This window comes from Equus asinus, chromosome 21 (assembly GCF_041296235.1).
Source record: "Equus asinus isolate D_3611 breed Donkey chromosome 21, EquAss-T2T_v2, whole genome shotgun sequence".
Taxonomy (NCBI): Eukaryota; Metazoa; Chordata; class Mammalia; order Perissodactyla; family Equidae; genus Equus; species Equus asinus.
The window spans coordinates 57745100-57770893 of record NC_091810.1 but is presented as its reverse complement, the minus strand read 5'-3'; the positions used below and the strand labels follow the sequence as shown (position 1 = coordinate 57770893).

The window sequence follows — 25794 nt, the reverse complement described above, 5'->3', positions numbered from 1 at the left end:
GGGAATCCCGGTATCCTTTGCTGATGAATCTCTGTTGACCATTTTTTGTTAGAGATACTGATGTCGCAGAACAGCTATCACCAAAGGCTGCACCGCCTAGGCGGCACCTGTCATTGTGAGTGGATCAATTCCGTTAAATTCTGCCTTGTGGAGGGCAGACCTCCCCTAAGTGCCCAAGTCATCCATCTGCAGACCTTTTTTATGGGAATTTTCTTTTGCCCGCCTGTGTTCTCTGCTCTTAGAGGCAGGATTGGTCTGCATTTCCTCCCCTCAGCTTTATGGGGATTTAATTGACATATGACAATGTATGAGTTTAAGGTGTATGACAGTAGTGATTTTATATACTCTGTATATTTTGCAAAATGATCACCACAATATGGTTAGTTAACACATCTATCATCTCACATAGTTACAATTTTTTGTGTGTGTGATGAGAACTTTTAAAATCTACTCTAACAACTTTCAAATATATGATACAGTATTGTTAACTGCAGTCACCATAGGATTGCTCTGTATTTTTATCAAGATGAAGAAGGAATCAGCAGACTGAGAGTCAAGACATCTACCCCTTTCATTAATTCACTGTGTGATCTTGGGCCAGCCTCTGACCCTCTCTGAGCCTCCTTGTCCTTACCTGCAAAATGTAAGTTTGGACCCAATTATCTATGACTGCCCACAATTCTATGATTGAAGAACTAAGAAAAATAAGAAGACAACAAGGTTGAGATAGTATGGGAAAGTTTCAATACAGTAATAATAGGAAGAAAAAGAATCAAATTAGTCACCACCACTTCTTTGAGCTTGCTTTGCCAGGCTGTGCTGTGAACTTTGTGGAGGTAATCTTACAAAATCCTCATAATCCTAGGAAGCAGGCACTACTTTTATTCTTATTTTCCAGATGAGGAAACTGAGCCTCAGAGATGTTAAGTAACTTGAGGAAGATCACAGACTCGATATGTTGGGACTTAGGCGTGGAACGAACTCTCTCTGCCTCTGGAGTCCGTCATTTCCCTCTGTTTTTGGGATGTGCAGACCTCAGAAGCAGTAATGGATGTGATCCGATTGTGCTCTAGGCCAACTGTCCTTTTCAAACCTGGCCGCCTTTATTCAGACACCACATCATTGCTATTTAGCGTTTTTTAATGAACTTCCTTACTCTCCCCCTATTCTGTCTTATTCAGAAAAATGAATGAATGAGTGTTTCTTATGATACAAATTTAATTTTTTTCTAGAAAGGAAAGTGTCTGTTCCTCTACTTTTGTTTCTCAAGCCAAAAGATTTTTTTCTCTCTTCTTGGGAGGCCAGAAATAGGTTAAAATTCAATTTAAAATTTCATGATTGAACAGCTGGAATGAAGACCAAGTAATAAGGAAGCAATCTTGTGAACACCTTGAGGAGAATGCCCCCTCCACTGGTTGTTTGAGCCAATGCTCCAGAAGGTTCCCGCCACCCACTCTGCTCCCAATGCCTTTCAATATTCACACACATTTCTCCTGAGAGCTCAAGACCCCCAGGCTCTCACACGTCTCCTTTATATCCACCATCCACCAGTCTACAGTAGCTTCCCCTCCTTTGCCTAGAGAACACCTTACCCTTAAAGACTCAGGTCAGATGTCTTTATTACCCAAAGGAAATAATTGAAGAGGAGAGAGGAAATTACACAGACAAAAGTGCTTTAAAATAGGTATTTGCTATATATTGCAAACAAGTGAAACATTTATCAACAGAGTAATGGTGAGCAAATTACAGTACGTGATCTTGATGAAACATGATTCATTCTCTCATTGGTTAAACAAACATGCTGACTGCCAAGGAGGCATCAGAAATAGAGCAAGGAGTCAGATGCCTTCAATGAATACACAGCCTGGCAAAGTCTTCTGAAATGCTCCTTGCAAAACCCTATGGAAACAGAGAGCCATTTGTGGCAGATTATACAATTGTACATTATGAGTACAACTCTAAACACGTGAGGGGATGAGCAAGGTCTGGATGGGCAAATGGAAATGTTGTATGGTTAGGTTATAGATGACACTTTCTTTAGCATTGTTACAATTGTTCTTCAAGCTTTGAAGTTTTAGAACATCTCAAATGTTTACTGAAAACAGAAAGCTGCTCTTGTGACCCTGGCTCTCCACATCGACTGTTGCATGAACATTGGGGGTTCTCTCCCGATGGATGGGGGCTTGCCATGAGGTGATTGGGAGGGAACGTTCAAGGCAGTCTGGGAGGGTTGGGTCAGGGAAGGCTATCAATCTTACATCCAGGAGTGTCCACTGAGTGCCACGGTAGGGACCAGCCTTCTCTGTGTCTGGGCTACATTACACAGCAGAGCCTGCAGTCTCCTCCAAGCTCTGTCAACACTACTGCTTAAGTGCCAGGTAGGGGGAAAGCTGAAGTCTGGGAACCAGACAAGAGGGTTGGGACCTGCAAAAGTTGGTGGCTGTTTCTTCATGCTGGAAAGGATACTCTCTAGCTGAAAAAGAAGTATTATCTCCATTCTACAGATGAGGAAACAAGCTCAGTTGGCCCTAAGCCACCCAGTGGGTAAGTGATAGAGTTGAGATTAGAAATCATCCCTTCTTAGTTTGGGCCAGGGTTCTTTCTATTTCTCCCTCTGGGTCTGGAAGCAGGTGGAGACGCATGAGGTCAGATGGGAGAGACCTGGCTGACAGGGTAGGTGCAGTCCTTTGGGAATGGGAGACAATGGGGAACCTGTTGGTGGGACCACATGATGGAGGGTCTCAGAGGTCAGGCATTTAAGTTTGAATTTGATGCAGCAGGCACTGGGAAACCTTTGTAGGTTTGGGGACACGATAGAAGGGAGTTTAAGGAAGAGGAGGCTGGCAGTAAGTGCTGGCTGGTATGATCAAGGCGAGGCTGAGCCAGACACATGGTGAAGTTGGTGGGCAGCACCCACCCCTCCAGCTTCTTGGAAATACATCTTGCACCTCTAACCATGAGTTTGGAATGGAAGCTGCCATCTTATCTATCCCTTGCCTATGGATACCACCACCTGGTCCAGGGATGGGCATCTGATACAAACTTGGCTAATCAGAGCCCTTCCCCAGGAATTTTGACCTTGAGACCCTAGAGGAATGGGTCTCAGTCCCTCTCTGATAACAAAGCTGCATTATGCGAATCTGGGAGCTCTGTCACCCCGGGATATTTGAGAGTCAGAGAGAGGAAATTCTAGCTAGATTCAAGCCCTGGTTTCCACACACTCTGAGGGCTCAGCCACCCCCGTCCATGCTGCTGTGTGAACAATACTCACCACTTCCTTTTTAGCTAAGCTAGTCTGAGTTGAATTTTCGTCATTTGTAAACAAAAGTCTTGACATTTGCAATAAGAAATATTCCCACCCTTTATCATTCAAATTTTGAGCACAATTCTCAAAAACATCTTAGGGTTGTTTTTTTAGGCATTGGGTCCATCATTTCTTGCTTGTAAGAAACGAAAAAAATCTGTCCTCATTCTTCTGTGTCAGATTCAGAAACTCCAGGCTCTCTGTAGGGAGGAGGCTTTGGGGATCCCTTCAGACATGGAGGGACACCTCTCCATCACTGGTGTAGTGGGTAAAATTGCTGCTCAGAATGCTTTCCCGCCTGCCCGTTTGTGACTCAGGCGGGGAGAAACCGGTGTCGACAGAATAACAGCACAGGACAGCCAGGCATTTCCTGTACAGGTGGGAAAGGTATCTTCTGAACTTCTCTCCAGCAAAGGCATAGATAATGGGATTGAGGCAACAGTGGATAAATGCTATTGTCTCAGTCACACCGATGGCCAATTTCAGATCCCTTTTCATGTCACAATCCGGAAAGAAGTCATAGAGATTGAGCGTCTCTAAGAAAATCATGATGTTGTAGGGTGTCCAGAAGAGGAAAAATACGATGACCACCAGAAGGATCAGTTTAATAGCTTTAGCTTTCTTGCGGTTCTTGCAGGAGAACAGCGTCCGCATGATTCTGAAGTAACAGTAGATCAAAATGAGCAGCGGGAGCAGGAAGCCAAGAACATTTGCTTCTACATTGCGGAGCACGGGCCAGATGTCCTGCAGGACCTCGGGGTAGTCACCAAGGCATTCATTTTCTTTTTGTTTTGTGAACATGAACTGGGGTGCTGCCACCAAGATGGCTGCTGCCCAGACGCCCAGGCTGATGGTGACGCCGTGCGTCACAGTCCGGTTGTTCATGGAGTTGGCGGCCAGGACAATGGCCAGGTACCTATCGATGCTGATGATGGTGATGAAGAAGATGCCTCCAAAAAACCCGATGAAGAAGAAGGCAGTGGTGAGTTTGCACACGGCATTGTGAAAGCCTTGTTCACTTCTCAGATAGTGAGTCCAGAAGGGCAAAGTGGCTACAAAAAGCAGATCGGACAAGGCCAGGTTCAGGAGGTAAATGTCGGTGATGCTCTTGCGCTTCCGGCTGTTGCTGAGGGAAAAGATCACCAGCAAATTTCCCACCAGGCCGAACACAAAGACAAGGGAGTAGACCACGGACAGGAAGGCAGTCCCAAAGGCCACGATGTCCTCCATGTTACAGGCTTCTGCAGACTCATCGTACTGAAAATAGTCCGAGATTGGTTCAGGGAAGTGGGTGGGCATGGTGAGGGCCTGGATCAGAAAGGAAAATAAGTAACAGCATTAGTTCTCGAGAAACAAAGTTAGAATTCTGTCTGGCCCCAGGCATAGGTGAGAAACACATACTGGTTGGGTGTCTGACCAATACATTTCCCAGTGTCACACATGCCATCTTGTTTAATCCCCACAACAGTGTCTGAGTGAGGCTGGAACAGACTCCTTTGACAGAAGAGGAAACCAAGTCTCTGAGAGGTTCAGTAACTTGCCCAAAGCCACACAGTAAATGGCTCAGCGAGCACTTGAATCTAGGCCTTTTGAAGCTTGAGACATCGTTTTTTCTTTGCTTTTCAAAAGTTTCTCTGAAAGGTAGCTAGCTTGACCAGCACGTGGACAGCAGCGGAGAGGACTACGGGTGGGGAGGCGAGGCAGTGGCTTAGCAGAGAGGTGCAGCTGTAATTCACACCTCCAGTCCAGCGCCTCCTTTTATTCCCACCTCCTCTACCCTCTGGACCCTAATTTCTCCTGTACGAAGCCGAGGCTGAAGAGAGAGGTCTCAGCCACTCCCCAGAGCCCTGAGCAGACCTGTGCCCAGAAGCCCTCATCTTTGTTTTCGAGAGCCATTTCTTTTCCTCTTCCTCTTGCAACCAACAAGTCCTTCTCTTCCTTAAGGGGTGAGACATAGAGTCACACAGTCAAGGGTGACTACCTCATCTTGGTTTGCCCAGGACTTTTGTGATTTTAGCACCGAAGTTTCACATGTCAGAAACTCCTCAGTTCTAAGCAAACTGCAGCGGCTGGTCATCCGATAACTCCAAGTGAAGAGAAGGTGTGGCCATCACCCGGGCCTTTGCAGTCAGGAAGGGCTGATGGGTCCATGATGGAGGACTGTGTTCAGTTAGCCTGCTGGGCTGCCCCCCGGGGGCTAGTTAACCCGATAACTACCACCCGTACTTCACTTCGACCCTGACTTCCCCACTTTTCTTATTTCCCGTTTCTCTCTTAACAAAAACTGAAAGATAAAACATTTCTGCACAGGTTGGGAAGGAAAACTTATCTCATTCCCCCCAACTCCTCCCAGCCAGGACTCACTCCTCATTCACTCCAGAGGCTGCAAGGGCAGCACTTTCGCCCTGGTCCTCTGGGGCCCGCTCCTCTTCCTTGTGATACCACAGACAGGCCCCTTAGAAACCCCAGGTGTATTCAGAACACACCTCCTAGCTGTCACTGCCTCCCTCCCCATGCAACTAAAAGAAAACTCTTGCTTCTTTAACCAAGGGAGTGTCCACACCCCGCTGCATCCTTTCCTTGCTGGTTTTACCGAGATGGTGTCTGACAAAGTGAGAGCCCACCCAGCCGGGGCTTTGCTCCTCCCTTCTCAGCCTCTGCTTTGCATCCTGGCCCATGTCAGCATCTTACCCAGACTCTTCCAGGATGAAGCTGACCAAGGCTTTCTGACCTGGGCCGTCTCAGGCTGGGATGGAGCTCTGAACCCGAGGGAAAGTCTATGTGTTGTTTGCTTTAGGCTGCAATGCCCTTTTCTTAGAGAGGACATCTGGCTGTGACCTTAATGATGTTTAAGTGGAACCACATAAAATGGCTGATAAGCAACCATTTTTGAACCACACATATGTCAGTTTCAAGTGGCTCAAACTGAGAGATAGGGACACAGGGGGATTGCTACTTGGGGCCAGTGGCTTCTTGCAGAGGCACGTCTTACAGACATGCAGCCATGGAGGAGTATAAATAGTCAGGCCCTTGGTGCTTATGAGTTAGGGGCCTGGGGCTAGCTACCCTCTCCCGTCTGCCCTCCAGTGAAAAGAGCTGGCAAAGCTGACCTCAAGAGGAGCCCAAGGCCAATAAAAGTCATTCTGCATCTCTTCGCATCTGTGCTCAGTCCTGCAGCCCAGGAACATCGTGCTTTGGGATCAGCTCGGTTTTGCCAAAGCTACGGGTGAGTTAGATTTCCACTCTTGGCACTGTGCCTTGCACATAGGGACCTCCTAAAGTCTTCAGGGAAGGATCCCGGGGTCACTGACAGGGAGGGCAGGGAGGTGGGCGGGAAGGGTGAGGGCTGTGTGACTTGGGCTCTCCTGAGACTGAATCCCACATCTGCCCGCTCTGGCCGAGTGACCTTGGGCGACCTTGGAACCTCACAGCCTGACATTTCTCATCTACAAGGCTGGGATTCATTCTCATGCCTGCCCACAGCACTGTTCTGAGGGAAGCACCTGGCACAGTGTGTTGCACACAGCAAGCACTCAATAAATGCACAAGGTGAGGGAGCAGAAGCACTTTGGACCTGTGGGATCATCCAGGCTGCCTGTGGATGCTCACATTTTGCTCCCACCCTAGCCATTGTGTAAAGTTTGCTTTATTTTTTTTTCCCTGAAATAAAAAATGTTTTCTTTTCAGATTTTTTTGGGGGAGGGAGAGGGAGTAAGCCAACATTTACGGAGCTTTTACTAAGCTGTCAGGCTCATTGTAATTCTGAAAGGAAAGTCCTGTGTCTAATTTACCGCCCCCTGAATGGCTCAGGGATGTTTGTGATAAGAGGAAGGGGTAGGCTGGGACAAGAGCGTGGAGAAGGCAGGGATAGTTAGAAATAAACAACTGACTGCCTGGCTGAGTGTAAGGAGGTCCCAAATCCACCCATTGCTTGCTGGGTGCCCTGGCTCAGGGCTGCTACATGCACAGGGACACCTTCTCTAATTTGCACCAAAAGGCCAAATAAGCCAGGAGTGGTCCTGGTTGGAGGGTCAACATCCATTCAGCAGACCATCTGAAGTCCCCGCAGGCACTGGGCTCGGCATGGCAGGGAGCACATGGGGAGATCAGTCAGGCACAGTCGGGGCCATGAAGGGGCTTCTCATCTCAACAGGGAACAGTGCAAATGGGCAAAGACTTTGAGGAAGGCAGCTGCAGGGACTGTGTCAATCTGTCCTCTGCAGATGAGAGGCAACTTCAGGGACGCGATCAGAGGGATCATTTTGCCTGACTATTGGTCTCATTGCTTACTGAGAGTAAAATGGCTGGTCAGGGAACATCTGTCTAGCTTGGGACCACTACCTGCCATCCTGAGGGTTCGCTCAGGTGAGGGTTCAGTAACACTCAGCGGTCTCTTCCTGGCTCCCTAGTGGCTCAGAGTCCTCAGCCAAGACCCCAGAACCGTCCGTGTCTCCCACTGTTCTGCCTGAGCTCTTGCAGAGTGCTATGCACGCAGTGGATGCTCACGCAGCATATTGTGATCCCTGCCATGAGCAATTCTGCACCTTGTACAGAGGAAGGAACGGGAGGGGCACAGCTTTCAATGAGCTCCTATGTGAGTCTGAGGAACTGCACAGTCACTCCAGAGAACTTACTCCCCGTGCCATTCACATGTCCGTTTGCACACACTACGCTCAGCAGGGTCACAGCAAGGTTTAGCAGCTGGCTCATCATACAGCTAGAAGTGGGGGGAGTGGGGCTGAGGCCGCATCCACACTCGTGCCCCTTCCCCTCTCCCTTCCCCAAGATGACGCAGACAAAGCCAAACCCTGGAGGGGAGAAGACATAAGGACTCAGTGAATACCAAAGAAAGCAGAACCCAGAACAGGTGGTAAAAGCCATAAACGCAACCATCTCAGTTTCCCTCTCTAAAACAACCTCATAGGTTTGTTGAGAGCATAAGAATGAAATAAAATGTAAATCTCTTACTGGGAATTTATCCTAGAGATGTACTCACACACATGCTCAAGGAAACATGTACACTGACAGCCACTGCAGCCAGACTGAAATGTACATGAAGGGAACCAACTCATGGTCCATCATTAGGGGCAGATCAAATTAAACTATGGTCACTCTGAATGACAGAATACTAAGACCGTGTTTAAAAAACAAACAAACAGGTGCCAGCCCAGTGGCATAGTGGTTAAGTTTGTGCCCTCTGCTTTGGGGGCTGGCATTCACCAGTTTGGATCCTGGGTGAGGACCTACACACTGCTGGTCAGGCCATGCTGTGGTGGCATCCCACATACAAAATAGAGGAAGACTGGCACAGATGTTAACTCAGTGACAATCTTCCTCAAGCAAAAAGACGAAGATTGGTAACAGATGTTAGCTCAGGGCCAATCTTCCTCACCAAAAAAAAAAAAAAAAAAAAACCCCAAACTACCAAAAAAAACAACAAACAAAAAAACTCCACTACTAGGCAGATCTATATGTTCTTTTATAAAACAATCTCTAACATATACTGATAAGTGGAAAAAGCCAGGTGAGGTACTGTGCATATAGTATGCTGTCATTTGTGGAAAGGAGTGATGTATGCATGTGAGTGTTTGCATAAGGTTTGAGTATCTCTGAAGGGACACACTCCTAGTGGCGACAACAATGTGCTGGAAAGGGGTACTGGAGACTAGAGGATGAGAGAGAGGAGGCTTATCACTGTAAAGCTGTGGAATTTTTTTACAATGTATATGCGTATTACCTATCTTGGAAAAAATTTCAATCAATTGACTTGGAATTTAAAAAATAAAAATAAACAAAAATCTAAAGGGTTATGAAAAATTAAAATAAATAAGTTAGCAAGTAGCCTAATACAGTAACCATCAGCATGTCGTACGTGTTCAATAAACAGTAGCCAACACCTAAAAGGATTATTATCTTTACTTTATGGGCAAGTAGATGCACTCAGAGAGGGTGAGTAACTTGCTCAAGTCCACACAGCTGGCATGTCGCAGGGCTGCAGTTTGGGCATAGAGATGGCCAGCCTCAGCACTTTTTTCCAACCTTACTTTACGGCCCTTCCCCCATCCTCCTTGCCCCAGACTGGGAGTTCCTAAGAGAACAGTGTCCTCTTCAGCTCTGTCGGCCAGTGTTCAGCAGAGGGCAAGGCCTGGCACAGAGCAAGTGCCACAGGAAGATTTGCAGAAGGATAAACATTGTATCCTAGACCTTCATTCAAAGAGTTCCATGGGAGTAATGGTGACAGCAGCCTTTTAATTGCCCCGTTCCCAGGGGAGCTTACAGGGAAACAGGTGTCCTTCCTGTCATGGGCCAGGGGACCTTGATACCTGAGAGCTTAGAGGATGCCTAGCTTGTTGAATGAATGAATGCATGAGTGAATGAATGAATGAAACGCCGAAAGAAGCGATGCATCAGCCTTATGGTGCAGAGCCCCGGAGACAAGCACAGGCCCACCACCTCTCCACCGCGAGAAGACAACCTAGGAACACAGCTGCCCATCTCAGCACACTCTGTCAACGAGTGGCTGTCGGATGCATCTGATCAGGAGGCAGCTGGTGCACAAGCAGTTTCAGCCCTCTCTTCCATGCGAATGTCAAGGGCCAGAAGCCACCTCAAATGTGTGACTCAGAGGTGACCCAGGAGCCAGTTCAAACCCAGCCCCGTTAGCTGCAAGCCCCAGAGCATGGGAGGGCACTGTCTACATCAGAAATCTGACATTGGTGAAGGACATCTTCACTGATCTATTCCACTGAGCTTGGCAGCTTCATCAAGGCATCTTTTTAGGAAGGGTGGGCCTGAGCTGGGTGGACCTTTTATTTCTGGATCCTCTGAGATGTCCCAGGATTGGGAGATGAGCTTGAAGATAGAGCCTCCTGGCAGCAGATGGGAGCAGGGCCAGTCCTTAGGGGTGGCCTTCAGGGGAGGTCAAAGGTCTGCCAGGAGTCTAATTGGCTTTCACTTGGGTTGGACACTGGCTTTCTTGGCCCTGAAGACACCAGAAACCAAGTGCAAGAATCCAAAGAGCTAAACCTTTGCAGTGTTTGCTTGGCTAGGTTTCCTACAGACACGTTGCAAGAGGAAGGCTGCACGCAAGGTGAAGTTGCAAGAAGGCACCGCGGCGGAGGCTGCACTGCACAGCTCAGGGCAGCAGCCAGCGAGAGCAGAAATCCCCCAGGCTGTTCTCAGGCCTCCCCGCCCTCTATCCCTGTTAAGTCAAGGTTTTACTAAATGGTGTTGAGCTGGGAGAGTTTGAGCTGGACCTAGAAGCAGAGCTTTGAGTGCGCGTGGGCTTCATACCCCAGTAGAAATGGATTTTGGATGACCTGCTGGATAAAATTAGTGGCTCGCCTCCCCTGCCGATCCTTTCCTACTTCCTCCAGGCCACTTCCTTTTCTCAGGCCAGCTCGTTTATTTTTTAACTTTTTTTGGTCATCATTACCCATTGCTTCCAACCAGCTTCCCTTTTCTAGACTTCCCTTCTCATTAGGTGGCCCAGATCCTTTTCCTTCTTCTCTCTGAGGTCGTTTTCATATTGCTTCCCCCTGTCTTTTGGCCTCCTGTCCTGCTTACTGTTTTCTAGATGCACTGCATCTTCTTCTTTTTTTACCCTCCTGGGTCTCTGTTTATGGCTTTTTAGGGCCTTGAGTGAAGACTGGGTTTGAGGTTCAGTCTAACGCTAAGAAAATTGTGGGGTTTAATTGTTTTCCTTTGCACCAAATGAAACTCCGCAATTGCTTAAGTCCTGACCCCAGCTCTTCCCCTAGGGAAGCCATTGTGCTACTGACGTTCCAGAATCTGAGGTTAACCTCAGAGAAACCCCACTTTAGAAAGAGAGGAGGTTACCATTCCCGGGTGCCTACTAAGTGTCATGCTCCATACACAAGATCCCATTTCATTCTCTCCAGAAGCTCTCACGAGAAATGGTTATCTCCACTGAACAAAGTAACCAACAGCAGCCCGGAGAGATGGAGATAACTCGTCCAAGTGATGAGGATCAAGGCTGCCCCAGGGAGAAAAGCCCAAGGCGTCCTGCCCTACATACCGATCTATATCATCCTCCCAGAAGCATAGGATGTCCTGACCTGATCCGATCTGATTCTTACCAAAAGTTATATGACCACCAAATAACCAGACCAGACCCCACCTGCACTGATACCATTTTAATGACTTTTTTTTTTACATAATCTTTCCTTTATCTTGTAAAGTGAGAACTCACATACCTATGCCTTAAATTTAGCCCTACCCTCAACCCATGTTTGTAGCTCTTCCCGCCCATGGGTTCTGTCCCCATGCTGCTCCATGCTATTCTCTGAATAAAAGAGCACTACTGCCAGACCCTGACAGTCCAAGAAATCTTTCTTTCGACTCCTCAGCTCGTCGAGCCCGCATCACAAGGAAGAGAGAGAGCCAGGATTTCAACCCAGATGCGTCTCTCCATAAAGCCACGCTCCCTGCACTGCTCAATGCTTTCCGTCTTGGAGGGGAAATCTGCAGGCTATCACAGGCCACTTCTCCAGAACTCGAACTGAAGAATAGTGGAGCAGCCCTCCTAGAAAGAAGGTGATCCACGATGAAACCCTGAACACTCCTCCTGGGTTTCTCCCTTCTAGACTCAGAACCCAGGAGGCTGACTCGCGGTGAAACGGTGGGCGGGAAATGGAGGGGGGATATTATTTGCCTCTCCAGCCATGAGTAGGTGGTCGTCACTGCCAGACCCCCAGAATCTAGCTCTCACCAATGATGGTGAAGAAATTGGGATCCTTTTCTCTGGAGAAGAAAGGGCTGAAGGCTGAAGGGTCAGCTTATTTCCTATCTTCAAATACATGGTGATTTTTTCAGAGCCAGGTACTTCATAGGGGCCCACACTCCGCAGACGGCTGGGAGACCCTGGGCAGCTCACTTCCAGCCCTACCTCAGTGTCTTGATGTGTGACATGAAAGCATCGGACCAGATCATCTCTAAGGGCCTGGCCAGCTCTGGCATGCTCAATTTTCCAGCAAGAGCTGAACAAAAGGAAACAATCTTAAGGAGCAACATGAGTCCCAGGTCAGTGAACGTGTGACCGAGTGTCCACAGAAGTGGCTGCTCAGCAACCTGCCCAGGGAACATAAAGCTTCTGGGCTTGCAGCCTGTGAGCCCTCAGATGAGGTTCCGACTAGAGACAGGGAGCTGGATGGATCAGGGGGTTTCCAGTCCTGACAAGTCTTGAGCTTCATCTTGTACTAGACAGGAAGGTCCTCAGTCTGGCCCCAAGCTCACACCTGCTGCTGTTGGGACCCTGAGTTTGACCAGGTCCTGATGGTTTTCCCATTTACAGGACTGTTATTTTTATAACAGACACTCCTCAGGATGCCAAGAGAGCTAAGCTGAGAAGGCAGCAGAGGGGCAGAGGGAGGAGCTTTGAATTCCACACTAAGGAGCTATAAGAGCACCTTTTACAACTTGCACCCCATCCCCTGCACAAGTAAGTGAGTAGATTTCTATTCCTGCAGCAACAAGTCTGCCTAAAACAACTTCACATTACTCACCCACCGCATTTTAAATGGGGGTGGGGGGACGGTGCAAACGCACACCCCAAGCCAAAACCAGCAACAGGTGACGACCATTCCTGAGGCGTTCAGGCCCCTCTGCTCCGTGAGCCACCGCTTTACAGGACCTGCAGCTGTTCTGGAACTGACACCCCTCCCTCTCCTTTCCACTTCAAAGTCCCCTGCAGTATTTCTCTCTGTCAAAGCGAAGTGTGACATTTCGAAAAGAGATGCTTCAAGATTTTTTTTTTTAATAATTGAAGAAGATGGACTTGTTCGTTAATTATTAATCAAGTCAATATCTATTAAGTATCTTTACCATATGCTAGTGTAAGGACAAATAAAAATTAAAGATAAGAGGCTGAATTCTCCCTGTTGAAAATAAAGAGATTTCCCTGGCCTCCTTTTTCTTAGAGCATCTGCTTTAGAAAACTTGTCATTGTAAGCAGGTCCCTCTCTCTTTGAGATGTGGATACATATGCTTTTGAAAATGTGATGGGTTCTTTCCTCAGCTGTATGAGCCAGGAATGTCTTTCTCAAGGACCTGGGAACCATCTCTTTGAAATGTAAACACTGAGAGCTAGCACCCCATCTCCCAGTTCCTGGGGAGGGCAGGGAGCTGCCGCCGGCAGGCGCCTTACTGCAAGTTGCAAAACCACCTCCTGTCATAGACAGATGAGAAGTCGGCTGCTTCCCTGGATGAAGCCAATCGGCTAACACAGATGGTGACCCCAGTTACCACGGGAAAGTCAGGATGGACCGTGTGTGACTGTCAAGGCCTCTCACATGAGGACGAGTTATTGTTCACCTTGAGAACACGTATGTAAGGGATTGCATCTGCTTGGCTGTATAAAAGGGTGAGAAGTTCTTCTGTCTTTGCAATCTCCCCGTGGATTGCCAAGCGATGCACATCACATTCTGTTTAATGCTTATTTAATAATAATAGTGTTTCCTCTCTCTATTTGTGGAGAGGTTTTCCTGGGTTGGAGGAGCTTTTGTTTTTAATTATATTTCCCCAACGCTAGACATTGTGCTAAATTCTATGAGGAAAAAATGTTTAAGATACAGTCTCTGTAAATTTTTATTATTGTTTAGTAACAGAATATAAGAGACCCAAAGGTTGGGCCATTTAAGCTGAGTTTAAAGGCTGGGAGTGTCTTCCAGATAGACAAAGGTGGAGGTGGGAATGGAGTGTTTGAAGTCAAAAGCACTGAGGGAATGAGCATGGGGATGTCTTCTGGGGCCAAGGCCAGGCAGAGGAGGTGCGAGGGAATACACTAGAAAAGGAAGGAAGTGAGGATGTTGGGGTTAGAAGGGGTCAACATGTTCCCAGAGCATTCAGGAAAGTCCCGCTCAGTGTGAGCACAGGGCTCAGGTAAGGATGCAGAGAGAGCTGAGGCTGCGAAGGCGGAAGCGTGGTAAAGCAAGGGGCCTCCAATTCCCCACTAAGGAACTGTGGGGAAAAACTAAAAAAGACTTTGAAATAGGCAAAAAAAAATTACTGAGTCTTCTATCTAGCACCCCCCATCTCTCCCTTTCATTGTTTCAGTTAATTTACAGCTGTGTACGTTGTAGGAGACTGATAGTTGTGTAATAGCTCTTGTTCATGGATGTAGAAATTGTGTCTGGTGGAGGTTCATTTGGTCACTGCTATGTGGATATGGACCAATTTTGCATCTATCTCTAAATTCATCTCAGCATTTCTGGAAGCTTCTCATGCATGCTATTGCTGTGGCTGGGGTCTGTTCGCTGTCATTGCTGTACAGGATTCCACTGTGTGTGTTCACGATTATTATCTATTCTGCTGTTGCACACCAGCGTGGCTCTCAGCTTGGCGCCACTGTGAACAACGCTGCTGTGCACAATTTCGTGTGTGCGCCTACATCTCCTACTACATGGATGCATTTTTAAAATGCAGACCAAAAAGCAGATGTGCTGTATGAATTAGGTATATGAAGGTCAGAATCAGGCAAAGATAATTCATCTTGTTTAGGGTGCATATCTAGGTGGTAAAACCATAAGGACCAGCAAGGAAGCAACGACCATAAAAGTCAGGATTGGGGTGACTTCTGGGGTGGGGTTGGTCAGGAAGGGACCTGAGGGAGGCTGGGGAGGTTGGCCCAGTTCTCTCCTACTGCTTGGATGGCGGTTAGGTGGGAGATCAATTTATAATAAGTTGGTAACCTGTACACTATTCTTTGACTATGTTATATTTCATGATGAACATAGATTTAAGGAAAAGGACAAAGAGGGCCTGGGAGGGGATTTAAGGAGATGTGATATAGGGTTTCTTCCCTACCAAGACTCACAATCCAAAATAGTTGCACTTGGGCCAAAAAGATGTGGTGGTTGGAGAGCTGCGAGAATTCCAGCCCTCGTGGCAGCCAGGGCATTCTGAGCCCCCAAGGAGGGCAGGCAGGATCAGGGTTCAGCTGGAAGCCTCAACGTGCCCTTGCTGTCCTGGGCAGGGTGAGTGATGCAAAAGAGCACGAGCCCTTGTAATCCTGGCCTGTGCTGCTGGGAATCAGAACAAGTTCTGAAAAGTCAGCGAAGACCTGGCCTGTGCCACCTTGGCGCCACTGCCTCACAGCCGTGACCTGTTATGGAACGCAGGAATTTCCCTCCCTGTCTAGCTCACCCGCTGCCTCTGAACATCTTCAAGGGGAAAAAGCTTGAGTCTGATTAAAATGGGGGCAGCTGAGGACTCTGTCCAGGTCAGACACGGGGTTGGGGAGGGGGCAGCTGAATGTCTCAGATCCTGGCAAGGAGGTTCTTTGAGGCCAGGGTCTCTGACACTGCTGTTCTTCTGCAGCCCAGCCAGGCTGGGAATGGGGTGCCTCTTCAGGGGTGGGGGCTGGGGGGTGGGGAAGGGAATGGGTGTTGGTCTTGGATGAGTCAGCTGTGGCATACCCCTTCCTCTCCTGCCTCTCACAACCTCATCTGAAAGCAGTCAATGATCTTCAGGAGCACAAACTTTCTGAGCCTCTGTTTCCCATAACGACAACACAAGTTGCTTCTCGAGCAACAAACATGAGCTAAGCAGTGTGCTTGGAACTGTACATACCATGCCCTTAATCCTCACAGAAACTTAGCGTGTATCCGTCACCCAGGTTCAGCGATTATCAACTCATGGTCAATTTCCATGTTAAAAGCAGGGCTTGAGGTTCATAGCAAGGTCACGTGCAGAGCCAGGACTTCAGTCCAAAGTCAAGCCATCTTCCCCGCCCCATCTGGGGAGAATGACAGCTGTCAGCAGGGCTGGGGTATGGCTGGCATGTGGTTGACACATCCTCTGGTCCTCCCTTCCTAAGGGTATGGGTGACAGCCAGGACAGCCTGAGAGCTAAAGGGGTTGGGCTGAGTCTATTTCCTGTCGTGTGTCCCCATGTGAGAATAAAGCTAAGCCAAGAGGAAGGCGAAGGATGTGAATCCACCCTGTTCCCCCCCAACACACACAGGGGTCCCCAAGGCTCAGTAGCCCAGATGCCATCTGCCTCATTTCACAAAGCCTGAGCCCCTCCCAAGTGCCCCTGGGCACAGGATGACCTGTCCCCTGAACAGACCCCGGGAGTGCTGGCCCACCTGGAAAGTTCTCTTGCCTGCTTCTCACACAGTCCAATCTTTTTTCCTTAAGTTCTTTTCTACCTCAAGTTTTCCATCTCAGGTATTTGAAAAAAGAAAAAGAACATTTTGGAGGGTGTTAGGGGAAATCCTCCGATGCCCCGGCCTTTCTCTGGGCCCAGCTGTGAACTTACGGAGCTGACCACAGTACTCTGTGAGGCCGTGATGGCCAGATACAAGTCAAGTCATGAGAAATGACGGCCCCAGCCAGTCCTCAGTGGGGCCTCTATGTGTCCCCTGCTGTCTTGCAGCCATCCATGTGTCCGCTCATAATTTCTCTCTGAAGACTGTGCTTTCCAACAACACACACCTTCTTCACCTGAGTAAAGTCACAGCGATTATGACAGCACATATCAAAATGGAACTTGGGATTTGTGCCAGCAATTTATTAATTCAAATAGTTTTCATTATAAATGCAATTGATGCTCTTTGTAAAAAATGTGGATGGCATAAAAAGGCATGGAAATAAAAGGAAAAAACCCCAAAACTACCCACAATCCAACTTTCCAACATCAACTACAGATAGCTTTTAGCTTTTTCCATCCAATATTCATGCATATTTTTATATTCATATAGGGTATATTTATATTTAGAATGTAGATGCCATTTAAAAAACTTTTCACTATAAAATTTTCAGGCATATATAAAAGCAGAGAGAACCCCCAGGGACCTATCACCCAGCTTCAACAATTAGCAACTCAGGGTCAATATTTCATGTATTTCTCGTTTAATGCCTACCGGATTATTTAAAAATAAACCCAGACATCATAGCATTTCACCCATAAATAGTTAAGTGTAAGTCTATGAAAGAATAAGGACTCTTTACAAAAGATAAATACTATTTATCACCTTAAAACATTAAAAATAATTCCACATAACATCTAGATGCAATTTTAAATGATGCTCTTTTTAGTTAATAAGTTATGAGCATTTCTCCATGTCCCTAAGATGTAATTATTAATGCTTCCAGTCATATTCCATCATGTCGAGTGTGTCATAAATGATCTAATCACTCACTGCCCGCCACTACTCCAGCCCCTTGGACATACAGGCTGCAGCATCCTTAGGAAATTGGTCTCCCTGGTTGCATGTAGAGCATACCAGCGTCATTAGCCCACCCTGACTTCTGACCACAGTGCCCCGCCCAGCACGCCCACAGGTGCTGACTGGGTCCTCTGCTCCTACCTGGGCTGGGCCTGGGAAGGGAACCTCTGGACGTGCCAGTCAGCCACCCTGTCCCACGCAGACTCTGCCAGAGAGTATTTCCCTTTCACTCCTTCTGAAGGCATCTTTATTTGCAGAGTCAGCCAATAGTATCTAGTTTCCTGTGAGGGAGACTATCTTTAGATGCTGCTGCCAGCAAGCTCAGAGGTCCAGGCTGGAAGCCAGCTGGTGACAGGAGGGTCTGAATTCACAAACCTGGAAGACCCAAGCCTGGGGGAGACCCCAAGGGGGTTGGAGGGAGTAATGATTTGGGGGCTGTGTGATCTACCCCCACACGGGTGGAGGGCAGGGAACAGCGCAGCTCTCTTTAAGGTGTGCCCACCGAGCTGTAGTTTTCCTGCCCATAAAAGGGAGCCCATCACACTCACCAGACAGCATTGGGGTGCAGATGAAATGAGCTACAGCTTCTCTCTCAAAGAGTGGTCCCAGCTGGGAGCTCGTTAGAAACACAGCACTGCAGGTCCCACCCTAGCCCACTGAATTCCACTCTGCATTTTAATGAATTTCTTAGGAGATGGGTAAGCACATTGAGTTTGAGAAATGTTGGCACAGAAAGCACCTAGTGAGTGCCTGGCACCTGGTAGATAGTTCATAAATATTTTTTTCTCACTTCCCTCTTCAAGGCATTAGTGGCTCCCTAAACATTTCGGTCAAGCCCGTTACATTTCTGATGAGCGCAGGCTTCACCCACAAACCGGCCCAGGCTCCTTTCCGCACTGTCTGTCACTGCTGGCCCCGCTCCAGAGGATGGGGAGTCCACCTGGGCCCTGACTTTTCCAGGCCATGCTCCTGCTCCTTGCCCAGGCGAATCTCAACCACGATGGCCTCATTGCCTTCCCATCGCTTCCTTACCTGCCTGACTCTTGTTCAAGGCAAATGCTGCTTCTGGTCCGTCTCCATCCCAGGGCCTCGCCAGGGTCCAGCTCTGGTAGACACTCAGCACACATTTATTAAATGGTCAGGGGGTCCTCCAAGGCCTTTCCTGGCTCCTCTCTGCCCACGTGTGGCCTGTGCCCCTGCATTTCCTTAGCTCTGGTCGCTGTGGGCTCCTGTGGGCAGGGTGTACTGTGTGCTCCCTGCTTGGCCTCCTCCTCAGTACCTGTCACACCCAGCCAGGACAGAGCTGTGGGCTGGAACTGCAGTGCCACAGGGCTGGCGACCTGCTGGTGTTTGAGGAAGTCCAAGGCCAGTTTCCTTTCCTTGTCTGCCCCTGGCCTCAGTGCTAGGCCACCTTTCTCTGTCCTTGGCCAGGAGGCTGCAGCCCCTCAAACCACTCTCTGATACGGGCCCTTTCTCATCCTCACCCCATGGCCACCTGTCTCAGGGTCCACCCAGCGGGGCCAGATGCTTCAGCCCCCTGTCCCACCTTTGATGCCCCTCCTGCTGCCTCCTGCTTCTCTCTGGGATCTGGCCAAGACTTTGCCTCTCTTCTGGTCACATACTCTTCCTGGAAAATCTCATTCACCCCATGTCAGTGACCACCTCTGTGATCTGATTCCCACATCTCCGTCTCCAGCCAGAGCTTACATGACCTCTGATGCCCATCCATGTCCTCCATGCCTCTCCCCATTTACCCCCCTGACCATTCTCCATCCAGAAGTCAGGGAGCTCTTTCTAAAACCCAAACTGCAGACTTAAACCCTCCAAGATTCTGCTCATTGTCAGTTCAAGTCCCTGGGCTTGTGAGCACGGCCTTCACATGATTCCACCCCTTCCTCAGACCATCACCCGGCCAGTGCAGTGGAGCTGCTCTTCCCTTCCCAACTCACCTGGCTAGTGAGTGTGGGATTCAATTTTACCTCCTTTGAAGCTAACACGTAAGCCTTTACTGTTCCACAGATGCTGGCAGAAGACAGGACTTTATGACTCATGGCCCAGCGAGCAGCATATATGTGTCAGTTCCCCTCCCTCCCAAATCCCACAGAGTGAGTGGTGGGCCCAGGTGGACATCCGCACACGAAGGAGTTTGCTTGACTGGAGAGGAACCCTGAGCTTGGGGAACACGGCATTTTATAGCAAGCGGTGAGCAAGCCTGCTCTTTGGCCCTGAGAGAAACATCACCTCATCCCTCAGGCTGCAAACGCCACACTGAGAAATGAGCCAAGGGATGAGCAGAGCAGCCGAGCTTTACATTCTTGCCACTCTTCTCGTCAGCGAGGCTGGAGGGCCTTGGTGGCTATCCCCCTCCCCACCTCCACAGGCCTCAGTAAATGCGTCTCTGGCTCTGCCTCGGGACCTTCTCCTCCCCGGACCCCTGTTCACCCCTCCCAGTCCTCTCATTCTGCATGCCGCCCATTCCTTAGACCACCCTTTGTCTGAGTCAGTCCTTATGAAGGGGAGCAGAATACACCACCCCAAAATAAGCCGCTTTGGCATATTGATTATTTTGAGATATAGGCACTTGAAAAAGAGCAAACACAGGGAGAGGCTTTCTCTGAACTCTCCCCATCTGCCTAAAGACAGAATCTGCAAAAGGAATTCAATTGTCATAAATCTCCTCCCTGCGAGTTTCACCATCCAGGGAGGTTGACTCTTGTCAGAGGAGAGGAGACTAGAAGTCCACATCACACCCAGACACACTTTGACACCAACTATTATACCGCCCATCTGCTCATCCAAGGGCCCGTTCATCTTTCCTAAAAATCACTTACTCGCTCCTAAATTGTCTATATCCCCCTGCCCTTTCCCTGTTAAGCTGGTTTCTAAGCCTGAATTCCAAGCCACCTCGAGGAGTTACTCACTTTCCCCTGGGTATCTCTCACATATCCACGTAAACAAACTTATGACTGTTTCTCTCTTGTTCATCTGTCTTTCATTACAGGGTTCTCAGTCGAGAACTCAGACGGGTAGAGGGAAAATGACTTCTCCACCCCTGCAGTTTCTGGTGACTCAGATAGGACCTCTGAGACACCTTACCCACTTGGAGCCTGTGGATGGGATCCTGGGAAAACCAGCAGAAGCCAACGAAGGGTCAGAATAATTTTTCCTCCCCTACACTTGTTTACAAGTTCTTTATCACCCTCAGCTTCTCTTCCAGTTGAGACAGTAAATGCCGAGGATAGCCCGGTTTCTGTTGGGTAGGGGGATGAGGGTGTGCTGGACTGGCTTAGTGGCAAAAGCCATGGCACAGAGGCCGTGAGGATGATGGGAACAGCCTGGCCGTGATGGGCACGGACACACAAGGCAGGTGAGGACTGGAGACTTGTTTTGAGTAAAGCTTTGTGGGAGAGACACAGCAAAGGGAAGTAAGTATGATTAGGCCTTGACTACCAGGCTAAATATTTGTACTTTAGCTACGGGCTGTGGGAGCTTTGGGGCTAATCACAGCAAACCCTTATGCAACATGGGGTATGCGCTAGGTAATGTTCTGAGTCCTCGATGCATGTGAACTCGTGTCACCCAGTGACCCCAGAAGCAGGTCCTATCATTATCGTCATTTTACAGGGGAGGAAACTGAGGCCAGGAGAGGTTATGTAACTGGCTCCAGGCCACACGGCTTACAGGTAGCAGTGCCAGGATTTGAATTTAGCACTTAGTTTTCATAACTTATGCCACACATTCTCAGTGGGGGCCACACTGCTCCTAGAGGGGTGAAAATTGTCTAAAGCACAGGTATATGCACAGGACATAAACAGATAGACAGCATATCTATGTCATTAAAATTTCATGAGAGGCGATTAAGAATATGATGTCTAAAAAGACTTGTTGGGGGGTGATAATGAAAAGCAGGTTGAGAGACCTTTGTCTGCGCTCTTGATCACACAGCTCGGCTGTGTCTCATTTTTAGAGCCTGGGGTTAGGGACTAACAGGACCAAACTGACGTCATCAGAAGAATGAACCAGTGGTTGAACAGATGTGAGGGAAGGCTGCTGTGTGAAGGGAGGAGCCAATTATATCAAATGCTTCTCCGTGCCAGGAAGCGCGCCAGCTACACTGACATTAGTAATATCTCTGTGTGGTCTTCACCTTCAAGTTAGGTATTACTATCCCCATTTTCAGATGATGAAATGAGGAGAAAAGAGCAATGGGTCCTAAGCCACACTGGAAAGGGATCAAGTGAGGATTGAGCTTCCTGATTCCAAACACAGGCAGGGAGAGCAGTGAGGTGTCGAGGGAGTGGGGAACAGAAGAGAGGAGGGGCTTTGCTAAAGGAGAAAGCACAGAACTGGTAAAAGATCGGGCATATTGAGGAACCAGGGAGATTTTAAAGACTGTTATGCCATGGACAAGTCCACAGCAATATGCTAGGAGATTTCAGAAGCAGAAAGAAGTTTCTCTTTCCTCTTCTCCCCCTAAGAGAAGAAAAGATCAGGCGTAGAAAATTGGAAAGTAGTAAATCTAGACAAAATAAACGCCATTTACAATTTCCCTCTGTCCTAACGTTTACATTTTAACATTATTTGTTGCAATTTCCTAGGCTTGTTTCATAGATTCTGCTCAGCAGTGATACAAAGCATTCCTCTTTGGTACAAGCGTAACAGGACCCAGCAAAGAACTTCAGAATTATTTTGGATAAAACATTTTTTGACGTCATTGAACTGTTTTCTTAACAATATTTTTAAAAATCTGTTCCACTCCCCCTAAATTTACTGTGTTCCCAACGACATAGAATTTACTAATGGAGAATAACGGAAAATGAATGAATTAACTACAAACTTGGATTATAAAAATATGTCCATTTTAGCCCTTTGAACTACATAAGTAATTCCAATTAACTCCTAGGATGTCTTTGTATTGCTTTCTGATGTTCTGGAGGGTCTGCTCTAAGAAAAAAATAAAATAATAGTTGTCTCTCACAAACGGTGTCCTTTAAGCAGCTTTTTCTATTGTCACTGTATGGATGATATAATGCTCCATACCCAGGGGCAAGAAAATAGCAGAACTCCTGGGTCCCCACCATGGATCAGGTACTGAAAATCAGCTGTCAGTTTAGCCAGCTGCCCAGGGAATAAGTGAACCTGCAGGGTGACCTTATATGTGACATCAGTGACTACAGAAGTGACAGATCTCCTCCAGTCATATTTCCAAGAAGATCATCTTTATTTCAGACACTGTCATTCCAACGATAACAAAAACCAAGGCGTTCGTAACGAAGTACAAAGGTGGAGGAACAAATTCGGCGGCTGACTTGCACTAGTTTGCACAAGTGCACCTGACCCTAAGAAACTAACATCAGGTAATTTTATGGGATCATAGTGTGCTTTGGGGCTGAAGTGGATCCTGTTCAACAGAAGACTACAACTGGACCGCAAACAGAGGGTGGGATTCGGGTCCAGTGCAGCCAAGTTAGCTCCTGATAAACTTCCTCAGTTAGACGGACCTGAACCAAAAATTTAGATGCCTCAGGTCCCCGTTTAATCTTTCAGAACCAATCATTCCACCTGAAGTGGCTAACACTTGTCTCAAAAGTGCCTTATAAAGTGCAAGGACAGCAAAGGCTATGAAAGAAACATTTGGCCGGCTAATTTCGTAGCATTCAGAATATCCGAAACGAGCAGTTGTTTGGCTGCTGTTGTCATGGAAAATTTAGACAGCGTGCAGTTGCAGCTGTGGCTGCAGGGGAACACAGGCAAACCAGACGGGAGCGGGTTCGCGCCACAGTCACCCTGTTAGAGAGAGAAGCCCTCTTCGTAGGGACTTTTACAGACTTTTACTCTTTTGTAGCAAAAAAACATCTTGTTACAATATAGTAATCTGTGTTTTATTCAGAGCCAGCTTCTAATCTAAACTCCAAAATAGAATATCAATATTTATTTCTGCTTGAACTAGCACCCAAAGAATCAGTTCTGGGTAAATCACAGTGAAATTTCTACCCACTTTGGAAGGCAATGAAGATCTGGGTCCGTCCTTGGCTGTAGTCATTTGTCTGACTGTTTACTGCCCTGCGGATGTAGTTGATAGAGTAAGTGTTCCGTCCTCAAGTGACAAATTGGCAGGAAGGGAGGGTTTGGTGTCCAGGGAGCCATGCCGAGTCATTTTATTCAGTCAATATACTTGTTGTGGCAGAAGCTGCAGTAACATTTCAGCTCAGACAGAGCCAGGCTTACTTCAAAGTTTCCAACATGCTAGTTGGTAAACAGACCTTTAGTACTTTAGCACATTGACTTCACACAAGTTTGGAATAGCCTCAAATCTGGATTGGGCACGAGGAGGCATATCTTTCAACAGGTTGAATAGCTTAAATGGAAAATTCACTTAAAAGTTCCCTTTTCAAAAGTGTTCTAGATCAATGATCAAGATTTTGTAAATCTGCAATGTCAAGTCAATTTAACCCGCTTGCAAAAGAGGCTAATAAATTACGTTTCCTGAAGCCAGTACATGTCCTACAGCTTAAGTGTATGTCTGGGTTCCATAAAGAAGTCACATTTGTTGAAATCATACATCCAGCAACTTGGTTATATTGCGACATCTCTCCACACGGAGCATTTCGGAGGTGAATTAGGCAACATTTTGTCATATCTAAAGCTCACGTGTGTGTGATGATTAGTGTGTTTTTTTAAGTAAATAAAATCCATCTGTGATTTGTATGTGAAAATATGTCTGTCTGAGAAAGACAAACAGTGTATGATCTCACTTACACGTGGAATAGAAAATTGTCAAGTTCAGAGAAACAGAGTCATGGTTTCTCGGGGCTGAGGAGTGAGAGAAATGGGGAGATGTTGGTCAAAGGATACAAACTTTCAGTTTTCAGATGAGTAAGTTCCAGGGATCAAAGAAAGCGTGGTGAAGGTAGTTAACCACACTGTCTTGTGCACTTAACAGTTGCTGTGAGTTTAACGTCCTCACCGTAACAACAACAGAGTGGTAATTATGTGAGGATGTGTTAACCAGCCTCACTGTGGTAAACACTTTACAATATATAGGTGTATCACATCAACACAGTGTACAGCTTAAACTTACAGAGCTTTATATGTCAATTATACCCTGATAAAGCTGGAAATAAATAAATACTGGAAAATTTTTTAAAAAGAAAATGTGTGTGTCATTCTTCTCCAGGAGTCTCATTTGGGTTGCGTTATTTCTAAACCTCAATAGGTTGAGGCAGAAGTCCTAAAGGCTCATTGCAAACTAAAGCAAAAGTGCCCCTTTATTCCAAAAAAGTCATCATTTGCACACAATTATATGGTTATTGGCAACCACCACCGCTATTGTGCACGGCATTTTTGTCCATAGGCCACGCATCACTAACCTGGCTCACTTGTATCACTCACTCAGCCATCAGGTATTTATTAAGCATCTTGCTGCATGCCACACCTTGTGCTCAGGGCTGCTTGCTTGGGACACAAGGATGAAGAGGGCAGGGTCTCTACCCTAACCCTTCAGGGTCTCTGGCTTCCACTCTTCAAGGTTGCAAAGAGAGACAGCTCAGGGAACGTCAGGTGATAGGCAGTTATCAGAAGGATACAGGAATGGTCTCTCTTGCCTCTGTCCACTGAGCTCTATCTTTCATCTCCTGGTGTCTCTGCCTCTCCCCAGCACTCCCCAAGGCCCGGAGCATCAGGCTGGGCAGCCGATCAGCAGGCACGGCCCAGCCTGGTGGACAAGCTTGGGCTGCAGGACACCCTTCAATTCACTGGTTTCACACAAAACACAGCTTTGCTGACAAAAATGTCCGCAGCAGCTGCATTTCTCAGGAGTGAGTGGTATGTGCAGGTGAAACTGGCAGGCTCTAGGGTTGCAATTTTGTGAAGAACCTGCAGACCCACAATTGTTTGGTTCAAACCCTGGCCCTGCCACTCTCAAGCTGTGTGGCCTCAATCAAGTTATTTTTCTGAGCCTGAGTTTCCCTGATTGTGAAAATCAGGATAATAAAACCCATGTGGCAGGTTGGTGTGAGGATTAGGAATGACAAAGCACTTCAAATTGTTCCTGGAATGTCAGGAAATGATCAATTACTATTCAAAGCAAGAAGGTCCCAAACAAGGTAATGAGGGTAATAAACACCTGCATGCTGGGGTCACCTGGAGGAAGGAACATTCTCTTCCTATGAGGTCTTGGTGGATGCATTCACCTGGGAGGACGTGCCAGGAGAAGGACCAAACCCTACGAAGGGTCAGGAGAGTTAATGGCCCCACACATCAGGGGAGCGCTCAGAGTGGCCCCTTTCTCCTGGGGTCTCCA

The 25794-nt window shown here is 47.6% G+C and overlaps 1 protein-coding gene across 4 annotated transcripts; it reads right to left on the bottom strand.

The window, feature by feature from the left end:
- Positions 1-1674: 1674 nt before the first annotated feature.
- On the bottom strand, positions 1675-18769 carry CX3CR1 (C-X3-C motif chemokine receptor 1). 4 transcript variants are annotated; one of them, XM_070492437.1, is made up of 5 exons: positions 18525-18724; positions 17634-17773; positions 16410-16767; positions 15893-16058; positions 1675-4612 (listed from the first exon to the last, which is right to left on the bottom strand). In XM_070492437.1, exons 4-5 carry the CDS (start codon positions 15893-15895, stop codon positions 3533-3535), a joined length of 1083 nt encoding a protein of 360 aa, XP_070348538.1. In that variant the 5' UTR covers positions 15896-16058; positions 16410-16767; positions 17634-17773; positions 18525-18724; the 3' UTR covers positions 1675-3532. The 4 variants fall into 4 exon arrangements, with proteins under 4 accessions (XP_070348538.1, XP_070348539.1, XP_070348537.1 ...); XM_070492438.1 differs by having other exon boundaries at positions 16583-16767; positions 18525-18676; XM_070492436.1 differs by having other exon boundaries at positions 15893-16767.
- Between the last annotated feature and the right edge of the window lie 7025 nt (positions 18770-25794).